Source organism: Spermophilus citellus (genome assembly GCF_964194105.1).
Source record: "Spermophilus citellus genome assembly, chromosome: 12".
In the NCBI taxonomy this organism is placed as follows: Eukaryota; Metazoa; Chordata; class Mammalia; order Rodentia; family Sciuridae; genus Spermophilus; species Spermophilus citellus.
The window spans coordinates 10,151,573-10,178,112 of NC_138198.1; the positions used below are offsets into that span (position 1 = coordinate 10,151,573).

Below are 26,540 nucleotides of genomic sequence, written 5' to 3' on the forward strand. Positions count from 1 at the left end.
GCCAGGTTACTGCTGACGAAGGGCAATTTTTAGAAGCATTAAGTCAGTGTCCTGCACTCTGGGCACATTGTGAATGTTAAACAGTAACCATTGGATGGTGTTTATTCTCTGGCTCTTGCTTTAACTTAAGTGTCCATGATGGGTATCACTTTTTTCTTTCCACTCCTTTCAAATATTAAATAGATGGTTTGTATTTTCTTTCCAATGGATTCAGAAGAATATGGTACAATTATGAGACAGCAAATCATAAACACAAAATGAATATTTACTTAATTAATGGAGAAGAATTGAACTTTCAGCTCTCTAGATCTCTTACTAAAGTATCAAATTGGATTTGCCTCTAAAACTTGAGAAAGTTTTGAAACATGGGATGGGACTCAGAAATCTATGTAGCCTGTTTATCAGCCCTTTCCTCTGTGTGCTTGGTAGACTGAGATATAATCCTAAAGCTGTTTTCAGAGCCATCTTGAGGGATTTATTATTGAGTTATGTTCTTGGACAAGCCTCAAGTTTCCTCATTTGTAAGATGGTAATAATAATATTTAACTCAGAATCATAGAGCAGAATTTAAGGGAAGTGACCACACATATTGTGTATCAGTAGATAGAAGCTATGATCCCATTAGGTCTCTGGGAAATGGAGTTATGTGCTGTTTTATTTCTTGAAAAGATACTTTTTCTTGGGTCAAAGTTATACAGATACAAAGCACTATACGTTGTATCTTTTAAAATCTTTCCCTTCTGTTCCCCAGCCACTTAAAAATTTCCCTCCATGGGTCTGGAGCTGTGGCTCAGTGGTAGAGCACTTGCCTAGCATGTGTGAGGCACTGGGTTTGATTCTCAGCACCACATATAAAGGTTCTTTCACAGCTAAACAATATTTTAAAAAATTGTCTCCATGAGGTCAACCAAGATGTTTCTTGTGTATCTTTCCAGATGTCTTTTGTGTATCTAAAAGAAAAAAGTATTTATATTTTCCCCACTTTAAAAAAAATTACATAAATAGTATCACACTATTGCCTATTTTGCCTTCCTTTTAAGCTTGAAAATTGTCCATTTCAGTAGTTTCCTTATTTATTTATTGGTACTGGGGATTGAACCCAGGGGCGCTTAACCAGCACTTTTTCGTTTTTTTGAAACAGGGTCTCACTAAGTTGCTTAGGGGTCGCTAATTTGCTGGGGCTGGCCTTGAACTTGGGATCCTTCTGCCTCAGTCTCCCCAGCCCCTGGGATCACAGATGAGCACCACTGGGCACGGCTTCTCCTTTTAAACAAGAGTGGCTACATCGGGCAGGGCTGTGACAGCGAGGGGAGCGAGCCACCGACTACCGAGCAGTTGTGCTCCGATGACCGGTTCCGGCCCTGAACCACGGGTATTCGCTCATTCAGCCAACAAATGGCCCCGGGGACACGGCACCGAACCGGAGGCTGGGCGTCCTGTGCTAACCGTGCGAGCCCTCGCTGGCCCTGGGCTCGCCAGATGGCCCTTCTTACGGTGTGGGCAGGGCCGGCCCCCGAGGCGGGCGCGTCCGCGCGGAACGCGGACCAGGGCAGGGGGAGGCCGGCTGGCGGCTGCTCCGCGCGCGGCAGAGAGGGAGGACCCTCCAGGTGGCGGTGTGCCCGCCAGGATGCCAGGGCCGACACCTGCTGGGTCTGTGCCCGCGGCGCGGCGGCGGCCGCGAGGACTCGGGGACCCCGGCCTGAGTGCGTTCTTACAGGGACGCGGAGCCGCGCTCACAGCCAGCTCCGCGAGTCAGGGACGCTAACAGGCTGGCGCGCGGCGAGCGCAACTGGGCAGAGAACTCGACGGAAAACCCTAGCGTCTTCCGTGTCTGCTAGGAGGTGGTGTCGCGGGAGGGGCAGGGCCGCGGGACCCGGGTGGCTGGAGCCGAGGGCGGGGCGGGCGGCGCTGCCCAGCCCTTTAAACTTCTGTGCGCGGGAAACGCGGCCCAACAGACACGGGCGGGTGGGGCCGAGCGGGGCGGGGCGGGACGCGCGCTGCGGCCGACCAACGACCGCCCTCGGCCCTGCCCCCTTCCCAGGCCTTGCCAATCAGTAGCTTCCTTAAATCCTCCCCGGCCCGCCCCCGCGTCCAGGTCCAGGCCGACCCGCGGAGGGCGGTGGGGCGGGGCTCTTGGAGGGCGTGTGTGGGCGGGTGCCGACGTCGCGCGCGCCCACAGAGTTTCGAACACTGTTGGCCCTCGCGGCAGAAAAAAATATGAGCGCGGCAGCCAATGGCGAGGCAGTAGGGACCCGCGCGCAGGTCCGGCCCCGCCCCGTTCCGCTAGAAAGAAGCCCGAGTCCGGCCATTGGCTCGCGCGGCCTGTCACTCGCCGCAGCGGCCAGCGGGCAGGCGCCTAGCGGTGGCTGGTTCCGCCCAGGCGCGAAATGTAACGCGGGAAAAGCCCAAGCGGGGACCGCGGCGCAGGTTGTTATTTTCGGGGCTCGGCATCGCGCGTCCTGCTTTCCTGTCACCGCAAGACCAGGCCGCCCGTCGCTTCCCGCCGCCGCTACCTGCATTCGGGATTACAGAGAGCGGAGGGCGGCGTGGCCGGGCCGGGTCTCGCCTTCCTGCCCGGACGGGCCCGCCGCGCCGCTCCGCTCCTCCGTGTCCGCCTGCCATGAGCCGGCGGGCCTGAGCCGGCGTCGCGGAGCAGCGCGGGCGGGCGAGCGAGGGCCGGACCGGGTCGAGAGCGCGGCGCGGCCGGCGATGATCCGCGGCGGGGAGGCGCCGATGGCAGAGCACCCGCCGCCGCCGCCGCCGCCCGTCGTCTTCTGCCACGAGTCCCCGAAGCGGGTGCTGGTGTCGGTCATCAGGACGACCCCGATCAAGCCCGTGTGCGGCGGCGGGGGCGAGCCGGAGCCGCCGCCGCCGCTCGTGCCCACCAGCCCCGGCTTCAGCGACTTCATGGTGTACCCGTGGCGCTGGGGCGAGAACGCACACAACGTGACGCTCAGCCCGGGGGCTGCGGGAGCCGCCTCGGCGGCTCCGCCCGCCGCCGCCGAGCGCCCGGGGCCTCGGGGCCGGGGCGCGCCCCCGCCCGCCGCCTCCGCCGCCGCCTCGGGGGGCGAGGACGAGGAGGAGGCGAGCAGCCCGGACGGCGGCCCCCTCAAGGTGAGCGCGGGGCCGCGGCCCGTTAACGGCGTGCCGGCTGCCGGCTGCCCCGCGGATGGGCGGGGCGGGGCCGGGCCGAGTGGCAACGCGGGGTCGCTCTGGCCGCGGCGGGGGCGGCGGCTGACAGGCCCTGACGTCACTGCCGCGCGCCAAAACCCGCCCGCGGGGGGGGGACAGCGTCACGTGGGCGGCCGGCGGCGGGGACCCGCGGCGCCCCGCCGGCAGGTGCGGCGCGCTCCGGGAGCGCCGGACGCTAGGTTAGCGGAGCGAGGCGAGGGCCGGGCGCCCGCAGCGGTGCGCCGGGGTGCGGGAAGGAGCGCAGCGCGCGGTTACTGCGCTGTCACTGATGTCGCTGCGCCCTGCCAGAGGTGTCCTGCGGGGACGACCGAGTCCGGGAGGGGACTTCGGGGCATCCTCCCAGCGGAAGTTGAGTCCTTGCTGCCTTTCATCCATCCAGCCTGTTGCTCTCTGGGAAGCTCACTGGACAGTGGTACACTGGGCGCTGACCGCTAGTGGCTCGCTGTCACCGTAGCGCTGGAGGGTTGCCCGCCTGATGCGCACTTACATCCTGCAGACCAGCCAGTGGAGGCTGGAGGATGGTGGATGACCTCCCGAGCACACAACCAAGCAGCGGGACAGCCCGGAGCTGGCCAGGGTTCTGGGGCCCTGGTCTTGCTGCCTTTCTGTGGCCGTGCCTTCCTTCCTAGATCCCGAGCGCTGGCAGGGCGGCCTTTCCTATCTAGTGGACTGTGCGACTTGAAGGCCTTCCATTCTGTCGGTGCTCAATAAAGGTGCTCCCTAAATATTAGCATGATGAGTAGATGGTGCTGATACTATTATGATACCATAAAAGGTTGATACCAGATTCCGATTATCTCTGTATGAGATAAGTAATTTGCTAAAGAGGTAAATCACCGAGTGGATACGGTGAATCTGTTGGCAGATACCTTATTTACAAATTGAAACAAGTTTGGTCATCACATGAGAAGCAAGAATCCCGAAACTATCGTTTTGTTACTGCTCACATTGTTATTAAAAAACTACAAAGTTATAAGAACGGTGCTTTGATATTTTAATCTCGAGACTACACTTCAGTAGAAATTTGAAAGAGTAGAAATGCTACTAGTGGGGGATATTAATGAAGGGGACTGTTACTGTTGGCTGACTGTAGGTAGCCCTAATAAGGTGGCTGGGATCCACCCATCTTAGATATTTTTAGGCATGTAGGCATATTTTTCTACTAACATATTTGCATGTTTTAATCCTTTAAAATACACATTTGATTCTATTATACAGTTAAGAGAAAGGCATAGGTGTCTGAATGTTTGTGGAGGATTATTTATTATTCAGTAATTAATTTTGCATTATCCAAGATTAGTATTGTCATAGATAAATGAATTAACTTTTTGGTCTGAAACAGACTGTCACGGAAACCTTTTATAAAAGTCGTTAACAAAATGCCTAGGTTTGAATTTTACTTATACATTGTCCACCTTTTATCCAGAGGTAAAATATATTGGAAGTTATGAAGAACATGTAGAAGTGAAAAGGCTGTTTTATAGTTCTCTTTGTTCCTTTCTTACACAATCTTCCATATTTTAACTTTTATAAATTATTTGATAAGCTGATTTTATATTGCTCCTTTATTGATGATGCAATCCAAATTCAACTCAAAAATTCATTTAACTTCCCCAATTTAAGAAAGATGGGTCTGGTGTATACCTAGTTTGATTTGTGGTGAGCAAATTGGACTAAAGACAGGAAATCCTGACCCCTTTTACTTTGTTTTGCTTGTCTAAATTACTCAGTAGTGATTGAGTCAGTTCACTTTTTGGGAAGATGGGTGACACTGTTTTTGCAATATAGCCAGTGCTGGGAACATGCTCTCTCCAACCGAGCAGAATGCTACTCCAAGGCACTAACAGCTGTGGACTTGAGAGCATTTGTGCTCATTTAATGTCTGTCTGTTGCCTCTGCTCCCAGGGGAGGTGTTCACATCTGAGTTCTGAACACCCAGTGTCTGCTTTTCTTGCTCTTTTGTTTTTTCTTGCTAGACACTGCCTCTCTTGCCTGGGAAAAGAACACCCTTCATCTCCCAACTTATTTCTCATCATGAGATTGCTTAGCACTGTTGGTATATAAAATTATATAATTATATATTAATGTTATCTTCTAAGTTGTAGAATTCTGGAAGGGAAGAGGCAGGTATAACTTCCCTCTGCTGCCTCAGCTTGTGCCTCTGCCCTCAACTCGGATGACATTCATGATGTTACAGCTCCACCATGAGACTGGAGGGACATGGTTTCTCAGATACCATCCATCCGTCAAGACGGGCCACTGCCCATCCTTCATCCCCCCTTCTATATCCAAACATCTAGACTGTAGTCTTACAAACAGTTGATTGTTACACAGTAATTTTTAATCACTCCATGTTAAATCTAATATATTAGCATAGCAGCATCATTTATTGTCTGCCATGAAGTAAGCACTTCATAATGTTAACAACAAACTCCTAGGCTCTGTTGAACAGTCTGAATTACAATTCATTTAATCCCGCCTACTTGATAAGGAAGGAGAAATTAAAGAAGAATCACCAAGCTTGTTAAGATTATATGGTAGGTGGCAGAACTGATGGGGTCTTTCCCTTGTTTTCATTCCTGTACCATACTGCTCATGAATATATCACCTATAAGCTGACTATAGTGACTTATTATTTTTTAATATTAAGCCTATGTAAGTAGACTTCTGAAATACTATTTATAGCTCATCTCTATCAGTTCAGATGTTTTAGGTAAGGGTATATAATGATTGGATGAATTGGAATTGAGACTTGGAAAATTGTGAAGATAGGTCGAAGTGGGAGATAAGAGTTAGGAAGCAGATATGCAGGAAATTTGGATCTAGATGTGGAAGTAAGGGAAGTAGGATCAATTACACTTTCTCATCAAGGTACACATGCCTCCCTCTAAGACCTGTTTTTCTTTCCCTTCTAGGTTGTGTTTTCCCTTTATTTGGATTTTATTTATATAAGATTGTGTCAAGGACTTTTAGGTCTTTTAGTCATCACGTGACTAAACACTTTCAAAATCACTAACCTGCCTTCTGGAGTTATTGCAATTCTGTTCTTCAATTACATTTACTAAAGTATGTAACAATTATGGGCAATGGAATCATTTTCCTTCTTAGAATTTCATGCTAGTGTTGCTGTTTTCATTTGACTCATCAACAGGCTCCACAAATAATCTCCCTTGGCTGTGGATGAGTTCCTGTCATTGCCACAACATACCCAGAAACATGTTTTTATTGTATTGTCACAGCCAGAATGAAAAATGGTTCTCTTTCATATTACTTATTTTAATTTGTGTTGCTAAAAGATGCTCTTTATTCATTTATTGAGGCCATCAGATGGTTAATTTCCCTTATTATTTTCTCAGCTAAGAGAATATATTTAGTGAATCCTTACCTGTATATGGCCAATGTTGTGTATATTTTACTTCTCATTTGGAAAATGTAGACATTTGCTTGTGGAGGAAACAATGTTCCTTAAAAGTTGCTAGAAAACAGCTCTATGGTTAACTTTGTCTCCCTCCCTGTTAGACATGCTTGTCTTTTTATTAAAGCTAGAAGCAGAGATAATAATAGCTAAATTTAAACTTAAGTTTTTGGTATTAATGAATCAGTTGATTCAAATTGTAGTAGAGTAAATGTTTTTATGTATTTGAAAATATTAGAATCCTTCCATGCTGGGCGCAGTAGTGCACGCCTATAATCCCAGCGGCTTAGGAGGCTGAGGCAGGAGGATAGCAAGTTCAAAGTCAGCCTCAGCAATTTAGTGAGGTGCTTAGCAACTCAGTGAAACCCCATCACTAAATAAAATATAAAAATGGGCTAGGGATGTGGCTTAGTGGTTGAGTGCCCCTGAGTTCAATCCCTGTTTTTTTTAAAAAAAAAAAAATCCTTTTATGGCAAAGGAGTTGTATCACTCAGGTTTTTAATTAACTGGATTTCAAGTTCATTTCTTAAGAGCATCACCTATTATTTGTTTATCATAGGTGCTGTCTTATAGTTGTTATTATTTTGCTCTCCCCACCACCCCCACCCCTACTTTCAAACCCAGGGCCTGAAAAGCATGCTAGACAAGCACCCTATGACCAAGCTACACTCTCAGTTCCTATTTTATGTTTTTTTTAAGCAAGATTTGCCAGATGTGGTGGCACATGCCTGTAATCCCAGTGGCTCAGAAGGCTGAGGAGGAGGATCACAGGTTTGAAGCCAGCTTCAACAATTTAGCCAGGCTGTAAGCAACCCAGTGAGAGCCTGTCTCAAAATAAAAAGGGATGGGGATGTGGCTTGGTGGTTAAGCGTCCCTGGGTTCAGTCCCTGATATATATATGACCAGCAACAATGCATATGACTATCATGGCTCAATAAACGATGGCAGTAGATTCTCTGATTTTACTCCTGCTTGATCTCTCTATTGGTGGCTCTGGGTTAACAATTTTAGCAAGCAAGACTAGAGCTAAATGTGGCTAGTTGAAGATCGTAACCAAAAAAAGGTTAAAGAATCTGATAACCACCAATAATTTCCCAAAGTTGATTTGCTAATGTGGACAAGTAGGTCAAGTATCATGCCAATTCCTAGCCTCATTATAACTGGATACTTGTGAGGATTAATTAAGATTGGGGAAAGATCTCTATTATATACCTCCTTCTGCAGTCTTAGTGTCAATGAAGAATTGATGAGCTCTTTGTTCCATCAACAATAGTTATTATTAATGGCATGCATGAATCACTTAGTAGGCTAAAGCAAGTTGCAGAATGCAACCTCCAAATCTCAGACTCAGCATGACTCTTGGTATATGTCTGTGATGGCTAATACACATGTATTCCACGTCCTGTTCATTCTAGGTCCTAGAAGAAATCCCCTACCTGGGGTAGATGGGTCTCAAGACAGGGAAGAGAGATGGTAGAACCAAGTGATGTTTTCCAAAGGTTTTGCTCAGAAGTTGCACATGTTGTTTTCACTCACATTTTACTGACCAGCAAGTGATATGGCCAGTTGTTCTCTAGACCTACAGTGAGAGGGGTGAATATTTTTACAATATTAAAATTGTGATAATGTGTCTTCTCACATTCTTTTAAAAAAATTGTGGTAAAACCCAAAACATTTATCACTTGGACCATTTTAAGTATCCAGTACATTAGTGCCAACTACATGCAAGATCTCCAGCATTTAATAATCTTACAAAACTGAAACTTCGTACACATTGAACTTACCTTTTCTTGCTCCCCTCAGTCCCTGACAACTACCATTTTACTTCTTGTTTCTAAGAAATTGACTACTTCAGATACCTCATATAAATGGAAGTATGCAAAATTTGTCTTTCTGTGACTAGCTTGTTTCACTTGGCCTAATGTCCTTAAAGTCCATCCATGCTATGGCATGATAGGATCCCTTTTTTTCTTTTTTTTTAAGAGAGAGAATTTTATTTATTTATTTATTTATTTAATTTTCGGTGGACACAACATCTTTCTTTGTATGTGGTGCTGAGGATGGAACCCAGGTCACACGCATGCCAGGCGAGCGCGCTACGGCTTGAGCCACATCCCCAGCCCCGATAGGATCCCTTTTTAAAGGTGGAGTAATATCCCACTTTATAATCCATTCATACCACATTTTCTTTATCCATTTATCAGTCAGTAGATATTTGCGTTCTCACCATATCTTGGGTATTGTGAATACTGGTGCAAAGGACACAGGTACACAAATATCTCTTTGAGATCCTGTTTTCAATTCTTTTGGATATGTAGTGTTCTCACTTTATTATTTAAAAAATAAAGAACTATTGAGAACTAATGAAAATTTATTCTACCAACAGAAAACATCTTTTCAATTATCAATATTTTGGGGGGTTTCTGTTTAATACATAGTCCATATCTAAAGACCAAATGAAAATATAGGTAAGGATTTCATTAACTCTTAAACACTTTGTTGACTTTTAGAACAAAAATAGTAAATAAATGTATAATAGTTAGGATTTCCATGGTTTAAGATTAAAATCAGGTCATTAACTTGTACTGAAAGTAAATTTTAAAATCTAAGGATTTTTAATGCATAGGCTGTCCTAGAATGTAAGGATTGAGCTTTTCAAAGTGAAATTTGCTGTAACTTATAAGGCTTCATGTTTAAGCTGTTATTAAAGCTTTTGTAAGTCTTCATTCAGGGTTTTATATTAAAAGCAGTAAAAGCTCCAGCTGTGATGGTACACACCTGTAATCCCAGCAGCTGTGGTAGGGATGCAGTAGGATCACCAGTTTGAGACTCCCCTTAGCAATTAAGTGAGACCCTGCCTCAAAAGTAAAAAGGGCTGGGGATGCTGGTCAGTGGTTGAGTGCCTTGTGGGTTATAAATAAATAAATAAATAAATAAGAAAATAAAAACAAATTCCCTGTTACCAAAAAAAAAAAAAAAAAAAAATTATTTTGCATGTAGTTGTACATGATGCTTTTTAAAAATGTATGTTTTTCCTTTAACTGGCATGTTAAAAGTTAACTTACCTGGGAAATAAAAAAAAATTTTAAATGTTTACTTTATAGTAGTTTTAAATACATAGAAAATGTGGGCTGGGATTGTGGCCTGGTGGTAGAGCACTTGCCTAGCATGTGTGAGGTACTAGGTTCGATTCTTAGCACCACATAAATAAATAAATGTATTTTGAATGTATTGTGTCCATCTACAACTAAAAATATTTAAAAAGATATATAGAAAATGTTCCCAGGAACTGCACCCTTTCCCTGTTGCCAACGTGTTACATTAGGGTGGTACTTTAATTACAATAAAAGAACAATATTGATGTTATTAACTGAGGTCCATGGTATATTCAGATTTTAAATTAAGGTGAAATTTTACAGCATTAACTATTAAAAATGTACAGTTCAGTGACATTTACTATATTCAATGTTGTGCAGAGTTTCAAAACATTTATCACTTCAAAGAAAGCTATCCATTAAACAGTCAGTCTCCATCCCCCACTGAACATGCAGATTACCTTTTTTTCCCTTTAAGCAGAAAAGGGTGCTGGAGTTTTAATTGGGATTGTATTAAATCTATAAGCTCACTTTAGGTAGTATCAATAGTAAGTCTTCCAATCCTGAATTAAGTTTTGATGTGTTTTCATTTCCATTTGTGTCAAAATATTTTATTTTCCATTGTGATTTCTCTTTGATCCACTGGCTGATAAGTGTAATTTTTAATTCTCACTTATTTGTTTCTGTTTTCCTCCTGTTGACTTACAGTTTCATTCTATGTGGTCAGAGAAGATAGTTTGTATACTTTCAGTCTTTTAAAATTTGTTGAGGATTGTTTTGTGGTCCAACATGGTCTGTTCTGGAAAATATTTCTTGTGGATCTTCTGCTTAGTTACCTTATATACTATGAGGTTTTTGAAGTTTCTGGATAATTTTGATCTCTCTTCCTTTAACTGTGCCAATTTTTGTTTCATATATTTTTGGGGAACTGTTGTTTTTGTGTATATATTTATAAATTTTATCTTTTTCTATCCTTTTGTTTATAATCTACTTGTGGTTTTGAATCTAATGTGAAACTCTTTTTGGACAGCATATAGCTGGGTCATTAAAAAAATACATTTCTGTCAATCTCTGCTTTTTAATTGAGAGTTTAACCTGTTCATTTTTGAAGTAATTACTGATGAAGAAGGACTTCTGCCATCTTATTTGATTTTTATGGCTTATGTTTGTTTTATTTCTGTTTTTTTTTTTTATGTAGTGTACTGTTTTAATTCCTTCCTTTCTTTCTTTTTTTTTTTAATTTGTTAATGGTTACCCTGAAAATTTTTATTAACCTTTTAAACTTATGATAATCTATTTTGAATCAATATGATTATAGCTTCAATAGTATACAAACGCTCTACTCCTATACAGCTTTGTCCATACCCCCTTACATTGTCACAAATTACTTCTTTAGCTGGGGGTGGCAGCACACAGCACACACCTCCTCTAATTCCAGCGACTAGGAAGTCTGAGACAGGAAGATTGCAAGTTCAAAGCCAGCTTCAGCAACTTAGTGAGGCCCTAAGCAATTTAATGATACCCTGTCTCAAAAAAATTAAAAGGGCTGGGGATGTGGCTCAGTGGTTAAGCTGAATTCAATCCCTGGTATACACACACACACACACACCCACACACACACACACAGATTAAATTATATCTTTATACATTGGGATCCTATTAACATGGATGTATAATTATTGTTTTTTAAGTATGACATATGCCTTTTATAAGGAAAAGTAAAAAGGAGTTAAGAGCTAAAAATACAATATAATTCTGGCTTTTATATTTACATTGTTACCCATCCCAGTGTTCTGTATTTCTTAATCAGGCTGTGAATTATTATCTAGTATCATTTCATTTAAAAAAATTTTATGTAGTTGTAGATGGACACAATGCCTTTATTTTGTTTATTTTTATGTGGTGCTAAGGATTAAACCCAGTTCCTCAGGCATGCTAGGCAAGTGCTCTGTCGCTGACCTATAGTCACAGCCCTTGGCATCATTTCATTTTTACCTAAAGAACTCCCTTTATCTCTTGTAAGGCAGCTGTGCTAGCAATGAATTTTTATTTTAATGGAAATGGCTTTAATTTCTTTCTTTCTTTTTCTTTTTCTTTTTTTTTGGTGCTGGTGATTGAACTCAGGGGCACTTGACTACTGAGCCACATCCCCAGCCCTTTTTTGTATTTTATTTAAAGACAGGGTTTCACTGAATTCCTTAGTACCTCACTTTTGCTGAGGCTGGCTTTGAACTTGTGAGCCACCTGGCTCAGCCTCCCGGGCTGCTGGGATTCAGGTGCTCCCAGCTTAATTTCATTTTTTGAAGGATAGTTTTGCTGGATATAGAATTATTCACTTTTCTTCTTTTACTGTCTTAAATGTGTCATTTCACTGCTTTCCTAGGAAATCAGCATTAATCTCTCTTGGGACCCCTTTGTGCATGACAAATCACTTCTCTCTCCCTGCTTTCAAGAGTCTGTCTTCTGACAGTATGATTCAGTGTGTCTCACTGTGGATCTCTTGTGTTTATCTTTTGAGCTTCTCAGATGTTTAGATTTGTGTCTTACCAGATTTGGGACATTTTCAGGCACTATTCCTTCAAACATTCATTTTGTCCTTTTCTCTTACCTCTAGCACTCCATTTATGTGTATATTGGCATCCTCGGTGGTGTCTTACCAGTGTCTTATGTTCTTTTTATTTTTCTTCATTCTTATTTTTCTCCTGTTCTTCAGAATCGATAATTGCAGCTAGCATTTCAAATTTACTGATTCTTCTGCCAGCTCAACTGTGCCATATAAACCCTTTAGTGGATTTTTTTTTTCACTTTAATTTTTTAGTTTTCAGCTCCATAATATCTATTTGGTTCCTTTTGATAATTCCTATCTCATTATTGGTATTCCTCTTCTTTTTTTTTTTTTTTTTTTTTTTTTTTTGTAGTTGCAAATGGACAGCATACCTTCATTTTATTTGTTTATTTTTGTGTGGTGCTGAGGATCGAACCCTCACGCATACTATATTGCAAGCGCTCCACCTCTGTGCCACAACCCAAGCCCTGTTGGCATTCTTTTTGTTGAGAGATTGTTCTGGTTTCTTTTCAGTCTTTGTTCATGGTTTCTTTTAGCTCACTGAGCTTATTTGACAGTTGATTTGAAGTCTTTCTCTGTTAAGTCTAATGTATGTGTTTCTTCTTGGTCTGTTCCTGTTAATTTCTCTTGCATATGTACCATACTTTATTTCTTAGCATGTTTTGTAACATTTGTTAAAAATATCTGAATGTGGTAACTCTGGAACTCACATTCTTCCTCCTCATTGATTGCTTTTATTGTGTGTTGTGGGTTGTGGTTGTTTAGTGATTTTTCTGAACTAGTTTTCTAAACTTTGTATTCATTGTTGCATTCTCTAAGCTGTGTTACTTTAGCATGTAGCCAGCTAGTATTTTGAGAGAGATTTCCTTGAATGCCTAGAGCTCCTCTCCCCTCTTTCTCCCATTCCCCACAAAAGGAAAAGAAATGCAGAATAGCTTTGTGTTGGACCTCCCTCCCTCCCTCCCTCCCTCCCAGAGCCTTGCTGGACAAGTATTCTACCACTGAGCTTCATCCACAGCTCACACTGAAAAATGTGCTTCATTTCCTGCTTGTGCTGAGCCCGATAATCAGTCAGAAGTGAAATGTTAGGGTCTATACAGTTTTTTTTTTTTTTTTTTTTAAGCATGCTTCTGACACATGCCCTGGGTGCTTGGGTCATTTTCTGGATTCCCAATACCTGAGTACTTTTCAATGCCCTAATTTTCCAAAGAAACTCCCTCCCAGCTTTTTCTCCCAGGCTTTTCATGGGTTTGAAGTCTCTTACTCCAGATGGCAGTAGGTTATTATTTGTCTTAAGGTTTTTGAGAAGTGCCCTCTGAATAGCCAATTTTCTGCCCCAAGGGAGTTCCAAGAACAAAGTTCCAGAACAAAGACAGTTCCAGAACAAAAACAAATGTCTTACCATCAGTCCATAGGGTCCCCCATGGAGGTCAAATCAGACAGTTTTTTCAGAAGAAGGTATTCTCTGCTCCCTTTGGAAGCAGGGATTAAGTTCCCACACTGAGCTTTCAGCCTGTGGTCTGCAGGACCACCTCTGGGGAAGGGAGAAAGAAAGGACAAGTACAAGTGCTGCACAGCTTTCCTCCTGTTTTAAGTGGGCATTTTCTTGACTTAGTGTTTACCGAGTTGCTGTAAATTTCTATTTCTGGGCTTGTGACAAAGGTGATTGAGATAGTTTTTCCTGGATTTTTCCAGTGATCTGTAGCGGATGGCCTGTTGGACCCACCTACTTCACCATTTTTGCTAATATCACACGAGAAAGATTGATATCTTTTATGATACATGACTTTATTGAGTAGAGTTCAAGAAATTTTAATAAGGTTTATACAAATTGTCCACAGGATGGAATCCGACGTGGTAGACCCAGAGCAGATACTGTCCGGGATTTAATAAATGAAGGAGAACATTCCTCCAGCAGGATCCGATGTAACATCTGTAACAGGGTGTTTCCAAGGGAGAAGTCGCTCCAGGCTCACAAAAGAACTCACACAGGTGAGCTGAACACATTTTAGAGAATGCTGGAAGTAATTCTTAACTGCAAAACTGATCTGGTGTCTGTGCTTATAAAGTGTTTGTAGTTACTTTACATTACTAGTATCATTTATGAAGTTTTTAAAAATAGGCACTGCGTAGTCAGTTTCCTGTAGATGGGGAGTGGTGTTTTTAAGAACACTGGTTCCGTGTAACTATTAAAGTTATAGTAATTTAGATGTCACAGTCATATTTTATTAAATTTGGTTCTTCCTTCTGAATTTTACTTAATATTATCTTTGTAATTGTTAATTTGTAGGCCAAATACTAAAACAGCAATGGTCAATGTTTTAATAGAATTTGTAGAGTTTTTTCAGTTTGACCTAACCATTAACTCTATGGTGAACTGATTTTTCTTCTTTCTTTTTTTGAAATAAATGGTAAGTAGGTATCCCCAAGATTCTCATACATCTTTATTTGTACATAGAACTTATACACTTACATTTTAAATACCATGTACAGAGCCAAAAAAGTAATTTATCAAGGGTCGTATTCTTTCTATAAAGTTGGCCTCATAGGAATGATTTACCTTATAGTTCATCTAATAATTTAAAGTCGAGGAAGCTGAAGTGTCAAAAACCCAATTGCCACTGGTTTATAGACTGTCATTATCTAAAGTACAGAGTGGTGTTGCCCAGTACTGCAGTTGCTAGCGCATGCGACTATTGGGCACTTGAAATGTGAGCAGTCTGAATTGAGATGGTAGGTAAGGGTACACTTCGTATGAAAAAAGAGGAATAAATAATCCAGAAATTCATTTTTAGGTGTTGAAATGAAATATTTTAGAGAAACTGGATTAAGTAAAACATTAATTTCACCTGTTTCTTTTTATCTTGTCTAAAGTGGCTTCTATAGGCAGTTCAAAATATATGTCTATTGGGCTGTTCTGGTCTAAAATTGGCCTTGTAATCCTCGGTCCTTTATTTTTCCCATTATGGTGATTATTTGTTTCATATTTTTTTATGTTTGTTGAAGAGATATATTTTAATATGATAAGGTTTTCTTCATTAAATCCCTGAAAAATGGGTAAAGTTATAATTTTGAATCATTATAAGATGGCTAGGGGAATTTAGATTCCATTAGTAAAAATTTACTTATTAGTTACTTTTGAGAATTTTTATGTATATATTTTTAAACTTTATTAGTTTGAAATATACCTTAAAAACTGGTTTGCAAGTCATAGAATGCTTGCTGCCAGTGTGGGTAAGAGTGAAGACTCTGTAGCCTCGTGAGGAGAGGCCCAAGGCCCAGTCCTGACTTACTCCTGCTCTGCTGGGTGTCACCTGATGCTTCGCCCGGAAGCTAAGACCGACATGCCTGACAAGTAGTTAAGCTCTAATACCGTGTACTTTGCAAAAAGTTTTTCTCTTCCTATTTTAAATAATGCCCCTGCATCCTGTGTTTTATTAAGATACATCCAACTATCATGACCACTTAGTATCTCTCTATATAATGAAAAATTTAGGGGATGATCTGTTATTGTTCTGAGTCAGGTTAAGAAGAACCAGTGTGTAATATGTTGGTTAAATGATCTTTTTTTTTCAAGAAATAACAATTGTAATTAAGATTGAACAATTATTTTTTGGTACTGGGGACTAAACCGAGGAGTGCTTAGCCAATGAACCATATCACCAGTCCTTTTTATTTTTAATTTTGAGACAGGATCTTGCTCTTGCTCAGTTGCTTAGGGCCTTGCTAAGTTTTGGAGGCTGCCTTCAAACTTGCCATCCTCTTGCCTCAGCCTCCTGAATCGCTGGGATTACAGGTGTGCACAGCTGTGCCTGGCTTAAACAACATTTTTGAGCACTTTGTGTGAGCCTAGCATTGGGTTATTTATAGGAATTTAAATGAAGTATAAGGTGGTATGAATTTTTGGAAGAAGGCTTTTATGATACATAAACAACACAGGACATAAAGTTCATGAAGGCATACAAAGTTCAAGGATTTGGAAGCCAAGGCAGGTAGGAAGAGTGATTGAGAGCCCACAGGATTGGGAAGATCTCGGGGCTGGGAATATAGGATTTTCGAGGATTAGCACAAGGTGAGGAGGAATTGCCTCCTGACTGAATGATTCTCCAGAAGGGAAGTCGGGATTCAACCCTGTCCCTCACCTGTGGCCAGTGAGGTTGGTGAGGCTGCTACAGTGCAGATATTAGGATACCATTGAATAGTCAGCAGGCAATTTTTAGTTGTCCGAAGCTGGGGGTGATTTATGGGTTGTGGGTATCAAAAAAGCAGAGTTCCATGACAGCTCCTGTGCAGGGAAGTGTCTAGAGGCCACTAGCAGACTGCTGGAGGATCTTTTCTGGGCCAGTGGGGGATGCCAGCCTGACCAGGGAAAATACCCCTGGGAAGCAGCAGTGGGAGACATCGTAAAGAATCAGTAAGAGCTGGTGACTGGACTATGGGGCTAAAAGTATGGGATAGATAAGCTGAAGTGGTAACTTCAAGGACTTGAACTTGGGTTCCCAAAAGCCCAAGAGCTAAGGAAACACTGTGCTCCCCAGAGGAGAGCTGCTGATACCCATCTAAGTGCTTGCTGGTCTGCGTGGGCTATGACCTGTGTTTTATTGTTGGCTGGAGTCATGATCTACATACACCAGGTTGATTTTTCTCTGACTCTTCCTCTTCTCACTCACTGCCTCATGTAATATATTCTCTTAGGTGAGAGGCCCTATCTGTGTGACTACCCAGACTGTGGGAAAGCCTTTGTTCAAAGTGGACAGCTCAAAACACATCAGCGTCTTCATACTGGAGAGAAGCCTTTTGTTTGTTCGGAAAATGGTATGGTGTTAGAAATTAAATTTATAGAATAGATACTAGTTAATAGTTAAAATATGTTTTACCTCTGCTTTTTGGAGGGAGAGATTTTTTCTCCTTTTACAATTTATTTTTCATTGGTGCACTATAATGATACCTCACAGATGGCTTATTATGCTGTATTTGTACATGCATGTACTTCGCTCAGTGTCCTTCCCCAGGACTTGCTCTACTCTATTAATTCCCTTCTATTATTTTAATTAGTGCATTCCATATATGTATGGAAAACCTAAGTACCACAAGATTTATTGTGGTATAACAGTACATGGGCACAGCTAAATTTGGTAGATCTTTTTTCCCTAGTACTTTTCCATGTCTTCCCTTTCTCCCTCCCTCTTGAACCCCTTCCTCTATTTCACTGGTCTCCCATCTCCTTTGGTGAGATTCCTTCTTCTTTTTGAATTCCTTTCCCCTCCATCCCCCAACCCCACACCACCCACTTCCACATATGAGAGAAAATATTTGACCCTTAACTTTCTGGCTTATTTCACTTAGCATGATATTCTCCAGCTCCATCCATTTACCATTTAATTTCATTCTCCTTTATGATTGAGTAGAACTCCATTGTGCAAATATAGACATTTACTTTATTCATTTGTGTGTTCAGAGGCACCTAGGTAGGTTTTATAAACTTGGCTATTGTGAATTGTGCAGCTATAATTATTGATATTCATGTATCACTATAATATACTGATTTTAGTTTGTTTGGATAAATACCAAGGACTGGGATAGCTGGATCACATGGTGGTTCCATTCCTAGTTTTTTGAGGAATTTCCATACTGCTTTCCAAAATTTGCAGTCCTATTAACAATGTATAAATGTACCTTCCCTGCTCCCTGTTTTCAAAATAGTTCCTCTGGATTTCAGAAATGTCTGTTGGTTTGGACCTTCTGTCTTCTTTTGGTTAGTTTTGCTAAGGGTTTACCAATCTTGTTTATCTTTTCAAAGAACCAACTCTTATTTCCATTTTATTAATTTGTTTGTGATCTTAATTATTTCCTGTCTTCTACTGGTTTTGTAATTAGTTTGTTCCTGCTGTAAGACCTCAAGATGTAGCATTAGATTGTTTATTTGGGAGTCTCTCTGTTTTTTTAATGTAGGCACTTAATTCTATAAGCTTTCCTCTTGGAACTGCCTTTATGGTGTCTCAGATTTTGATGTGTTGTTATCACTATTGTTTGATTCCAGGAATTTTTAAGATTTTTCTTCATTTCTTCTATGATCCATTCCTCATTCAAAAAAAAAATTGTTCTATCTCCAGATGTTTATGTGGTTTCTGTAATATTTATTGCTGTTCATTTCTAATTTTATTCCATTTTTATTTGATGAGATGCAAGGGATTATATGTATATACATTTTCCCCCCCCTTTGTTTTGTGTTAAGATTTGCTTCTTGATCTTTAATATGGCCTATTTTGGAGAAGATTACATGAGCTTCTGAGAAGAAAGTGAATTTAGCTGTTGTTGGATGAAATATTCTAAGATGTCTCTTAGGTCCATTTGAATTTATAGTATTATTTAGGTCAGAAGTGTCTATTTTATGCCTGGATGACTTGTCTATTGGTGAGAGGGATGTATTGCCGTCCTCTGTTATTATTGTTTTGGGGTTTATCTGAAACCTAATGTCAAGAGGTGTTAGATTGTTTCTTTTACCAGTATTTAGTGGCCTTTCTTGCTGCTTCTGATTTTCGCTTGAAATCACTTTGTTGAATATGACAATAGCTATTCCTGCTTGTTTTTGGACTCAATTTGCTTGGAATGTCTTTTTCTACTTATTTTCATGCTGTGGATGCCTGCCTACAAGTCTCTTACAAACAGCATGGTGTTTTTTTTTTTTTTTTTTAAGTATTTTTAGTTTTAGATAGATACATGCCTTTATTTATTTATTTTTATGAGCTGCTACGGATGGAACCCAGAGCCTCACATGTGCTAGGCAAGCATTCTACCACTGGGCTACAACCCCAGCCCCCTGGGTCTTTTTTTTTTTTTAATCCACTCTGCCAGTCTCTGTCTTTCAGAGAGTTGAGACCATTTATATTCAATTATTATGGAGATATATTTATTGTTGCCTCCCATTTTGATTTGTTTCATATATTTAATTCAGTTTTAATTTTCTTTTGCTTAATTGCTCTTCTAATGAGCTTCATGTATTTGGGAGTTCTCTAGTTTGTTTTTAAGTATTTCCTGTGGTAGTGGCTTAGTGGCTCATGATTTTTTTCAGTTTATCCTTATCTTGGAATATTTTTATTTCCCTATAATTCTCAATGCTCACTTTGCTGGATATAGCAATCTTGGTAATTGTTTTCCATCGAGCTTAGATTATTATCTCATTACGTGCCCTTCTGGATTTTATTTCTTGATATTTACTTATTTGCCTTTCTGGATTTTAGCGTCTGAGCTGAGAAGTTGGAAGTAAACCTTATTGTTTTATCTCTAAATGTGACCTGATGTTTTTTCTCTTGTGACTTAATATTCTATTCTTGTTTTCTCTGTTTGGAATTTTGATTATGATGTATCTTAGAGATTCTTTTTGATTTTATTTATTTGGGATTCTAGATGCCTCTTATATAGGGATGTCACTTTCATTCCTAGGGTTTAGAAAATTTCCTGCTATTATTTCACTGAAAAGGTTTCTAATGCCATTAGTCTGTGTCTACTCTCTCTTCAATTCTAGTGTCTCTTAATATTGTTCCCGAGTTCTTGTGTACTCTAATCATGGTCTCCCCATTTTCTTTTTCTTAACCACTTACTGAGTATTAAAGTTCATATACCCTGTCTTTGAGGTTTGAAGTCCTGTTTTCCTTTTTTTTTTTTTTTTTTTTTTTTTCTGATACCAGGGATTGAACCTAGGTATGCTTAAACACTGAGCCACATCCCCAGCTCTTTTTTATTTTTATTTTGAGAAAGGTTTTCACTAAATTGCTGAGGCTGGCTTGGAACTTGTGGTCCTCCTGCCTTGGCCTCCCAAGTTGCTGGGATTACAGGCATGTGCCACTTCGCCTGGCTGATGTTCTGTTTTCTATGTAATCCAACTTTTTAAAAAATATACCTTTATTTCTTTGTTTATTTATTTTATTTATTTATTATGCAGTGCTGAGGATCGAACCCAGTGCCTCACACATGTAAGGCAAGTGCTCTACCACTGAGCCACAACCCCAGCACCGTAATCCAACTTTTATGGTACTTTCAAGTGAATTTTTAATTTTATTGTATCTTTCACTTCCGGGTGTTCTGATTAGTTTCTGTTCAGAATCTGTAGCTTTTTACTGAAATTGTATTTCATTTTCTATATGTGCTCTCTTAATTAATTCCTTAGGTCTTTTAATAATCAATTTTTTATAGTCTTTCTTTGGAATTTCATTCTTTCAATATCTGTGGGTTCCTTAGGGAATTGTAAATTTAAGGGGGAGACTGTTTACTCAAGTTTTCAGAGGTCTTAGACTGGCATGTTTTGATGGAGTCTTCTTCCATCAAGGATTCTTTGGTGAGTGGTTGTCCTGTGCTGTTGTTGTATATTAGCTTCAACATACAGGCTCAGTGTTATCCAAGTGTGAAGTTTAAGCTCCAGTGCCTCTCTGTTTGCCACTGTAGAGCTGCTGATTTAGGTCATTCTTGGAGAGCTGCTCAACTCTGGATTCCTCTGAGCCTTCATATTGGAGGCTTTCTCTGTTTTGCTGTGGGAACAAATGTCCATGAGTGGAACCTTAGGCGCCTTCCTCCCCAGGTGGTTCCTGTGTGGGGTCTGCTTGTCGGTTTGGGATTTTTTTTCATCTCCCTTACTCTCAGTGTTGAAGTACTTTGGAAGTTGGAGCAGGGTTTTTGTGTGTGGAGCAAGGTCCACTGTCTCTTCTTCTTCTTCTTCTTTTTTTTTTTTTTTTTTTTTAAAGAAAGAGGAAAGGGGGGGAGAGAGAGAGAGAGAGAATTTTTTTTAATATTTATTTTCAGTTCTCGGCAGACACAACATCTTTGTTGGTACGTGGTGCTGAGGATCGAACCCGGGCCGCACGCATGCCAGGCGAGCGCGCTACCGCTTGAGCCACATCCCCAGCCCCGATCCACTGTCTCTTGAATGGGTTGTGGCTAAGCTCAGCAGCGGAGTCTATGGAGAAATTTTTTAAATTTATTTTTTATTTTTTTAATATTTATTTTTTAGTTGTAGTTGGACCCAGTACATTTATTTTATTTATTTATTGTTATGTGGTGCTGAGGATTGAATCCAGGGCCTCGCACATGCTAGGTGAGCGGTCTACCACTGAGCCACAACCCAAGCCCTATGGAGAAATTTTTGACATAAATTTTTTAAAACATTATAAAGCTTTTTTTTTGTTAATTGTGACCCATGCTGAAAATCTTGGAAATGACTGATTTTTAAATAAAGTATTCTTTACAGATGAAAACCTTAAAAGGCAATTAAAAATACCACATTTAGTTGTAGGGAGTAGAAAATCTTTAAAAGTAAGTGTAGAGCTTGCCTTTATGTTGGTTTTAAATTCTTTAACTATTACGTGAAGAAAGCATATTTTCTTACATAATTTTTTAATCACAATTTTTAAAGATTTTTTTCTTATGCACATTTTTATGGTTATATTTGAAATTCAGCATGGTTCTACCCTATTGCTATAACTATAGTTTTACATAGTATACTAGTTTATGCACAATGATGACCTCAGGGTTACACATCCAATATCTATTTGACCAGTTTTTAAAATTTGCTTGTCACTAGCAAAGTTGAGGGAATGTTTTTATACTTATAGCTTTGAGCATCTCTTGAGATGTTTCCTGTGATAGACTCCAAGAATGGAATTCTCAGCTCTGAGGTGTTCAGTGTTTATGACTTGCATTTCTCGTGGGGCTTGGCACATGTACATGGCGATGACTAAGTTGTATCAGAGCTGTCTTCCTGTCCCCCCACTGGCATTGCTAAGACCATTCAGAGGCTTGTTTGGTTCTAGCCTGTTGAAGCTCACTGTCTTCATTTAATTAAAGGTAACCTTGCTTGGATACCAATGAGGCATCTGTTGGATATCCAGGTTCTAACAAGTGGTTCCGTTGGTGTTTTAAAGGCTGCCTGAGCAGATTCACTCATGCAAACCGCCACTGTCCAAAGCACCCTTATGCCAGACTGAAGCGAGAGGAGCCTACGGACACACTGAGCAAGCACCAGGCTGCAGACAACAAGGCTGCTGCCGAGTGGCTGGCAAAGTAAGGCATCCATGCTTAGTCCCTGGGAGTGGGCCTGTTGGGCTTGGGTCTGGGTTAGAGAATGTTCTTATTTCAAATGTTGCTTCTGTACATCTTATGAAATAACTTGAAATAGCTCCCAAAACAAACAGGCTTGGACCCATTTAATAGATGCTTATATAACACACTATTTTCCCTTTCAAAGCATCCATCACACATTTGTTTATTGCCTACTTTCCCTGCTGGACTAGAAGGTCCATGAGGACAGGAATGTTTGTCTTGTCCCTGGGGTGTCCTTAGGGCCTACCACAGTTTATTAATGTTAATCAGTAGTGGAATGGATAAACTGCATGTTTTTTGAGGATAAATCATATAAGAATCAAATAGTGGAATCTGAAAATACAATTTGATTACTCAAATGCAGAGAAATTTTCTATTTAAATGCGATATCCCTGAGGCCCTTAAACTAAAATTTTCCATCACTTCCTCCCTTCCCTTATTAGTCCATTTTCTCTTACTATAACAAAATACCTGAGACTGGCTATTTTAAATGAAAGAGGTTTATTTAGTGGACATGTTGGAGGTTGAAAATTCAAGGTGAGGCAGCCCCATCTGTTTGTTCTTGGTGAGGGCTCCATGGCAGATGGAATCATAACAGTGGAAACACCTGTGGCCAGATAGGAAGCCAGAGAGATTCAGGAGCTAAGTTCTTTGTTTTTATAACAATCCACTCTCTTAGGGGACTAACTCAGGTCCTGCGAGAGAGCTATATTAATACCTTCTAAGGCAGCAAATCCATGGCCTAATTACCTTGTATTGGGTCTCAGCTCTTAAAACTTAAGCTACCTCTCAACATCACCATACTGTCCCACACATGAAACCTTTTGGGGTATCTACCCAAACCATAGTACTCTTCTTTCTCCTGATTCTAATTTTTCCCAAGCCAGAAACTTACTGGTCTTCGGTGTGTGTCCTGTCAGTGACTCTGCCTCCTGGCTAGCTCAAGTTTAGCTACTTGAACTCTCACAATCCATTCTCTGTTCTGTTACCAGAGGGAGGTCTCTAAAATGCCAATATTACCCTCAGGCTAAAGCCTAAACCTCCAGGGGCATTTAAAGCCCTTTAGGACGTGGTTCCTGCTGACCTTTCTAAACTTCCTAGTCGTCCTTCAGGTCACACTGAAGTCACTGCATTTCCTATATACCTCTTATAGGTATTACCAGTACTTTCCTAGATTGAGTAGTCTAGATTTTCTGAAATCTGGTAATTGCTTTTTGTATGAGATTTTCAAACAGCTCTGTTGTTGTGTAATTGACATAATAAATTGTATATAATTGAAATGTTCAACTTGATACATCTTGACATATGTCTACACCTGAGACCATCACCAGGGTCCAGATGATGGACTTGAACATTACTTCCCAGTTTCCTCAAGCCCCTCTGTAACTCCCCCACCCTAGCCCCCAAACACTGACCTACTGTCACTTCTGGTTTGCATTTTCTAGAATTTTATACAAATGTAGTCAGCGTATGTCCTGTTCGTCTGGCTTCTGACTTAAGTATTCTGAGATGGATCCACAATGAGTGTGTCAGCAGTTCATTCCTTTTGTTGCTGACTAGTAATCCATTGTGTGGATACATCTTAACTTGTGTATTCATTTGCCTGTTGACATTTTGGGTTGTTTCTAGCTGTTACAGATAAAGTTATTATGAACACTAATACACAAGACTTTATATGGATATTTTTGTATATAATGGTGCTGTCATTTAAATATCAATTTTCTCTTGTGAATATCAGTCATTCATATGGTTGAATAAGGGTAGTATTGTTAAGTTTTTGAAACTGTATGTTACAGATATTAATCCTTCTGTCATATTTTGGAAATTTAATATTTTACATAGTCAACTCTGTCAGAAGTGGCCATCCTTCTGTGGACTATTTTTTTGGTACTTTTTTGGTACTGGGGATTGAACCCAGTACTCTTTAAGTTGCTGAGGCTAACCTCAAACTTTATCCTCCTGCTTCAGTCTCCCAAATTGCAGGGATTATAGGTGAGTGCTACTGCTCTCAGCTAGATAGGTTTCTAATGAGGTTTCTAATGACTTTCCCCCTAATATTTCTGTATTACTCTAGTCCATTTCTCATGAGATTTAAGGCAGTTTTTTTGTGTGTTTTTTATCTCTAGTATTAGAACAAATCCAGGAACTTATACAGGCTAGGCAGGTGCTCTACCACTCAGCTACCTCCCCAGCTCGAGAGCAGCTGTGGTTTAATGGTAAAAACTCATGATTAGAGAGTCCAGCATAAAATCTGGAACTGCCAGGTTTTGATTACAGAAGCATGAGCCAGAGTCATCACTTCTTTCTGAGTTATTTTCCCTTTGTAAATGGAAAGTATATATGTGAACTCACTTTAGAACTGGAACACAGAAAAGCAATACTGTGTTAAAGAACTTTGTTTAACCAGAAGTAACTCTTGGGAATTTGTCAACCACAGAGCTGACGTGCCTGCTCTTTACCCAGGTACTGGGAGACGAGAGAGCAGCGCGCCCCCGCCCTGAAGGGCAAGCTGGCTCAGAAGGCTGACCAGGAGCAGCAGGACCCTCTGGAGTTCCTCCAGTCTGATGAGGAGGACGATGAGAAGAGTGGCGCCCAGCGCCGGCTGCAGGAGCAGCGGGAGCGCCTGCACGGGGCCCTGGCGCTCATCGAGCTGGCCAACCTGACGGGGGCACCGCTCCGCCAGTAGCCTGCACAGACTCTCCACTGTACAGAAGTACTGCCCATGTACTTACAAAGTAGATCCTTGGGCATAAGCTAAGCACCTTATTTGCTTATCATAGGCTGCTATTCTGTAGAAATTCATGAAGAATGTCATTGCCCCAGAGTATGGGGTGAGAGAGAATTGCACTTTTTTTATATGGAAATGGATTGGATGTAAAGTTTAAAATATTTTGTAAATATGGACTGCATAGTACAGGGTAGAAAACTACATATTGTGGGAAGCTAGATTTTGCAAGTTTAATGCATTCATTGGAAGCAGTTCTCACAGGAAGCACTTTCTGAATAAGACACTTGTGAAAAAAACAGAATGGTACAAATAGCCAAAGAAGGTTGAAAGAGACTATTTATAAGATCATTTTTAACAATGTATATTAATATGTTTAACAATACTGTAAACACTGAAGCAAGAAAGTATGAAATATGTAAGATATATATTTTAAATTACAAAATAGCGTGTCCAATAAGGCTTGAGAAATGGGAAGCTGACTATTTGGGATGATGTTCTAAGTTATGGACTTGGAAGAAATCAGATATTTGAGGATCTTGGTAAGATGCACAGTAGTTCATAATTTTCAAAATTGGAGTAAAATCAGTCTTATTCTTATCTTTCTGGGGCTTTCTAACTCACTATAATGTTTAAGTTTGAGAAGCACTTGTCATTCCTAGCATGTTAACTGGGGAACTTTTGCACATTTCACATTTGCTGAAATTGAGTGATTAATCTTGCAAAGTCTAGGTAACATGGTAATTGGTAATTTTTTTTTTTATATATACAATGGGCCCTGTAATGAGATTTGGCACTTGGATTTTTATTAATAAAAGGGACATCTACAGGGTTGTTTTGTAGTGAAATGTTTTAGATCTTTTGTTAGCAAACACTAAATTTTAGTTGTACTGCTTTTTAGGATTATTAGCAAGTGGAAGCCTCCGTATTTATATTTTCGGTGCATAAAGCCACCTTCTTGCTTTACTTCAGAATAACATGCCAAGCTATTTTGTGTTCACTAAATTTAGCTATGAGTTAAACACTGCAGAAAATATTAGCTACTCAAATATGTAGGCTTCTGGACTAGTTTTAAACTGCAAGTGTGTTAACTTGTGTGGTGGTTTTTTTCCAAATAGATGAAGTTATTAAACACCACTTTATGTACTGAAGCATGAACAGGAAAATCAAGAGCTGAGCAGTCCACCTCCTTTACATAGGCAAAAACCTCCATCGTTTCAGCTTTTGTTTTGGGCTGAACTAAATGACATGCATAGCATGGTAATTTACAGATTGCTTAATTGGAGTGAACCTCAAGAGTAGTAGAGGGAAAGATGGGCTCTTCAGCACCTTTTTTTTCTTGAGTTGAAGTGCAGTTCACACCTTATCCAGAAGGTGGCTTCTTTATCCAAACATCCCAGTGTGTAGCTGTGCCCAGGTCACAGCCTTGGGAAGGGGAGGTCTGTAAATGTCTTG

At 40.8% G+C, this 26,540-nt stretch overlaps 1 protein-coding gene across 1 annotated transcript; it reads left to right on the forward strand.

Annotated features, from left to right (window-relative positions):
* The first annotated feature begins 1,801 nt into the window (after nt 1-1,801).
* Nucleotides 1,802-26,452, forward strand: ZNF367 (zinc finger protein 367). Its single transcript, XM_081263488.1, has 5 exons — nt 1,802-3,114; nt 14,110-14,260; nt 16,964-17,083; nt 22,183-22,321; nt 24,824-26,452. The coding sequence occupies exons 1-5, from the start codon at nt 2,218-2,220 to the stop codon at nt 25,044-25,046; spliced, it is 1,530 nt and encodes a 509-aa protein (XP_081119614.1). The 5' UTR covers nt 1,802-2,217; the 3' UTR covers nt 25,047-26,452.
* The last annotated feature ends 88 nt before the right edge of the window (nt 26,453-26,540 follow it).

Excerpts from the sequence above, each read along its gene's own strand:
- ZNF367 (XM_081263488.1), top strand. The coding sequence starts at position 2,218 with ATGAGCGCGGCAGCCAATGGCGAGGCAGTAGGGACCCGCGCGCAGGTC. Across the intron at positions 3,115-14,109 it reads CGGACGGCGGCCCCCTCAAG|GATGGAATCCGACGTGGTAG; the intron begins GTGAGCGCGGGG and ends AATTGTCCACAG. Across the intron at positions 14,261-16,963 it reads TCACAAAAGAACTCACACAG|GTGAGAGGCCCTATCTGTGT; the intron begins GTGAGCTGAACA and ends ATATTCTCTTAG.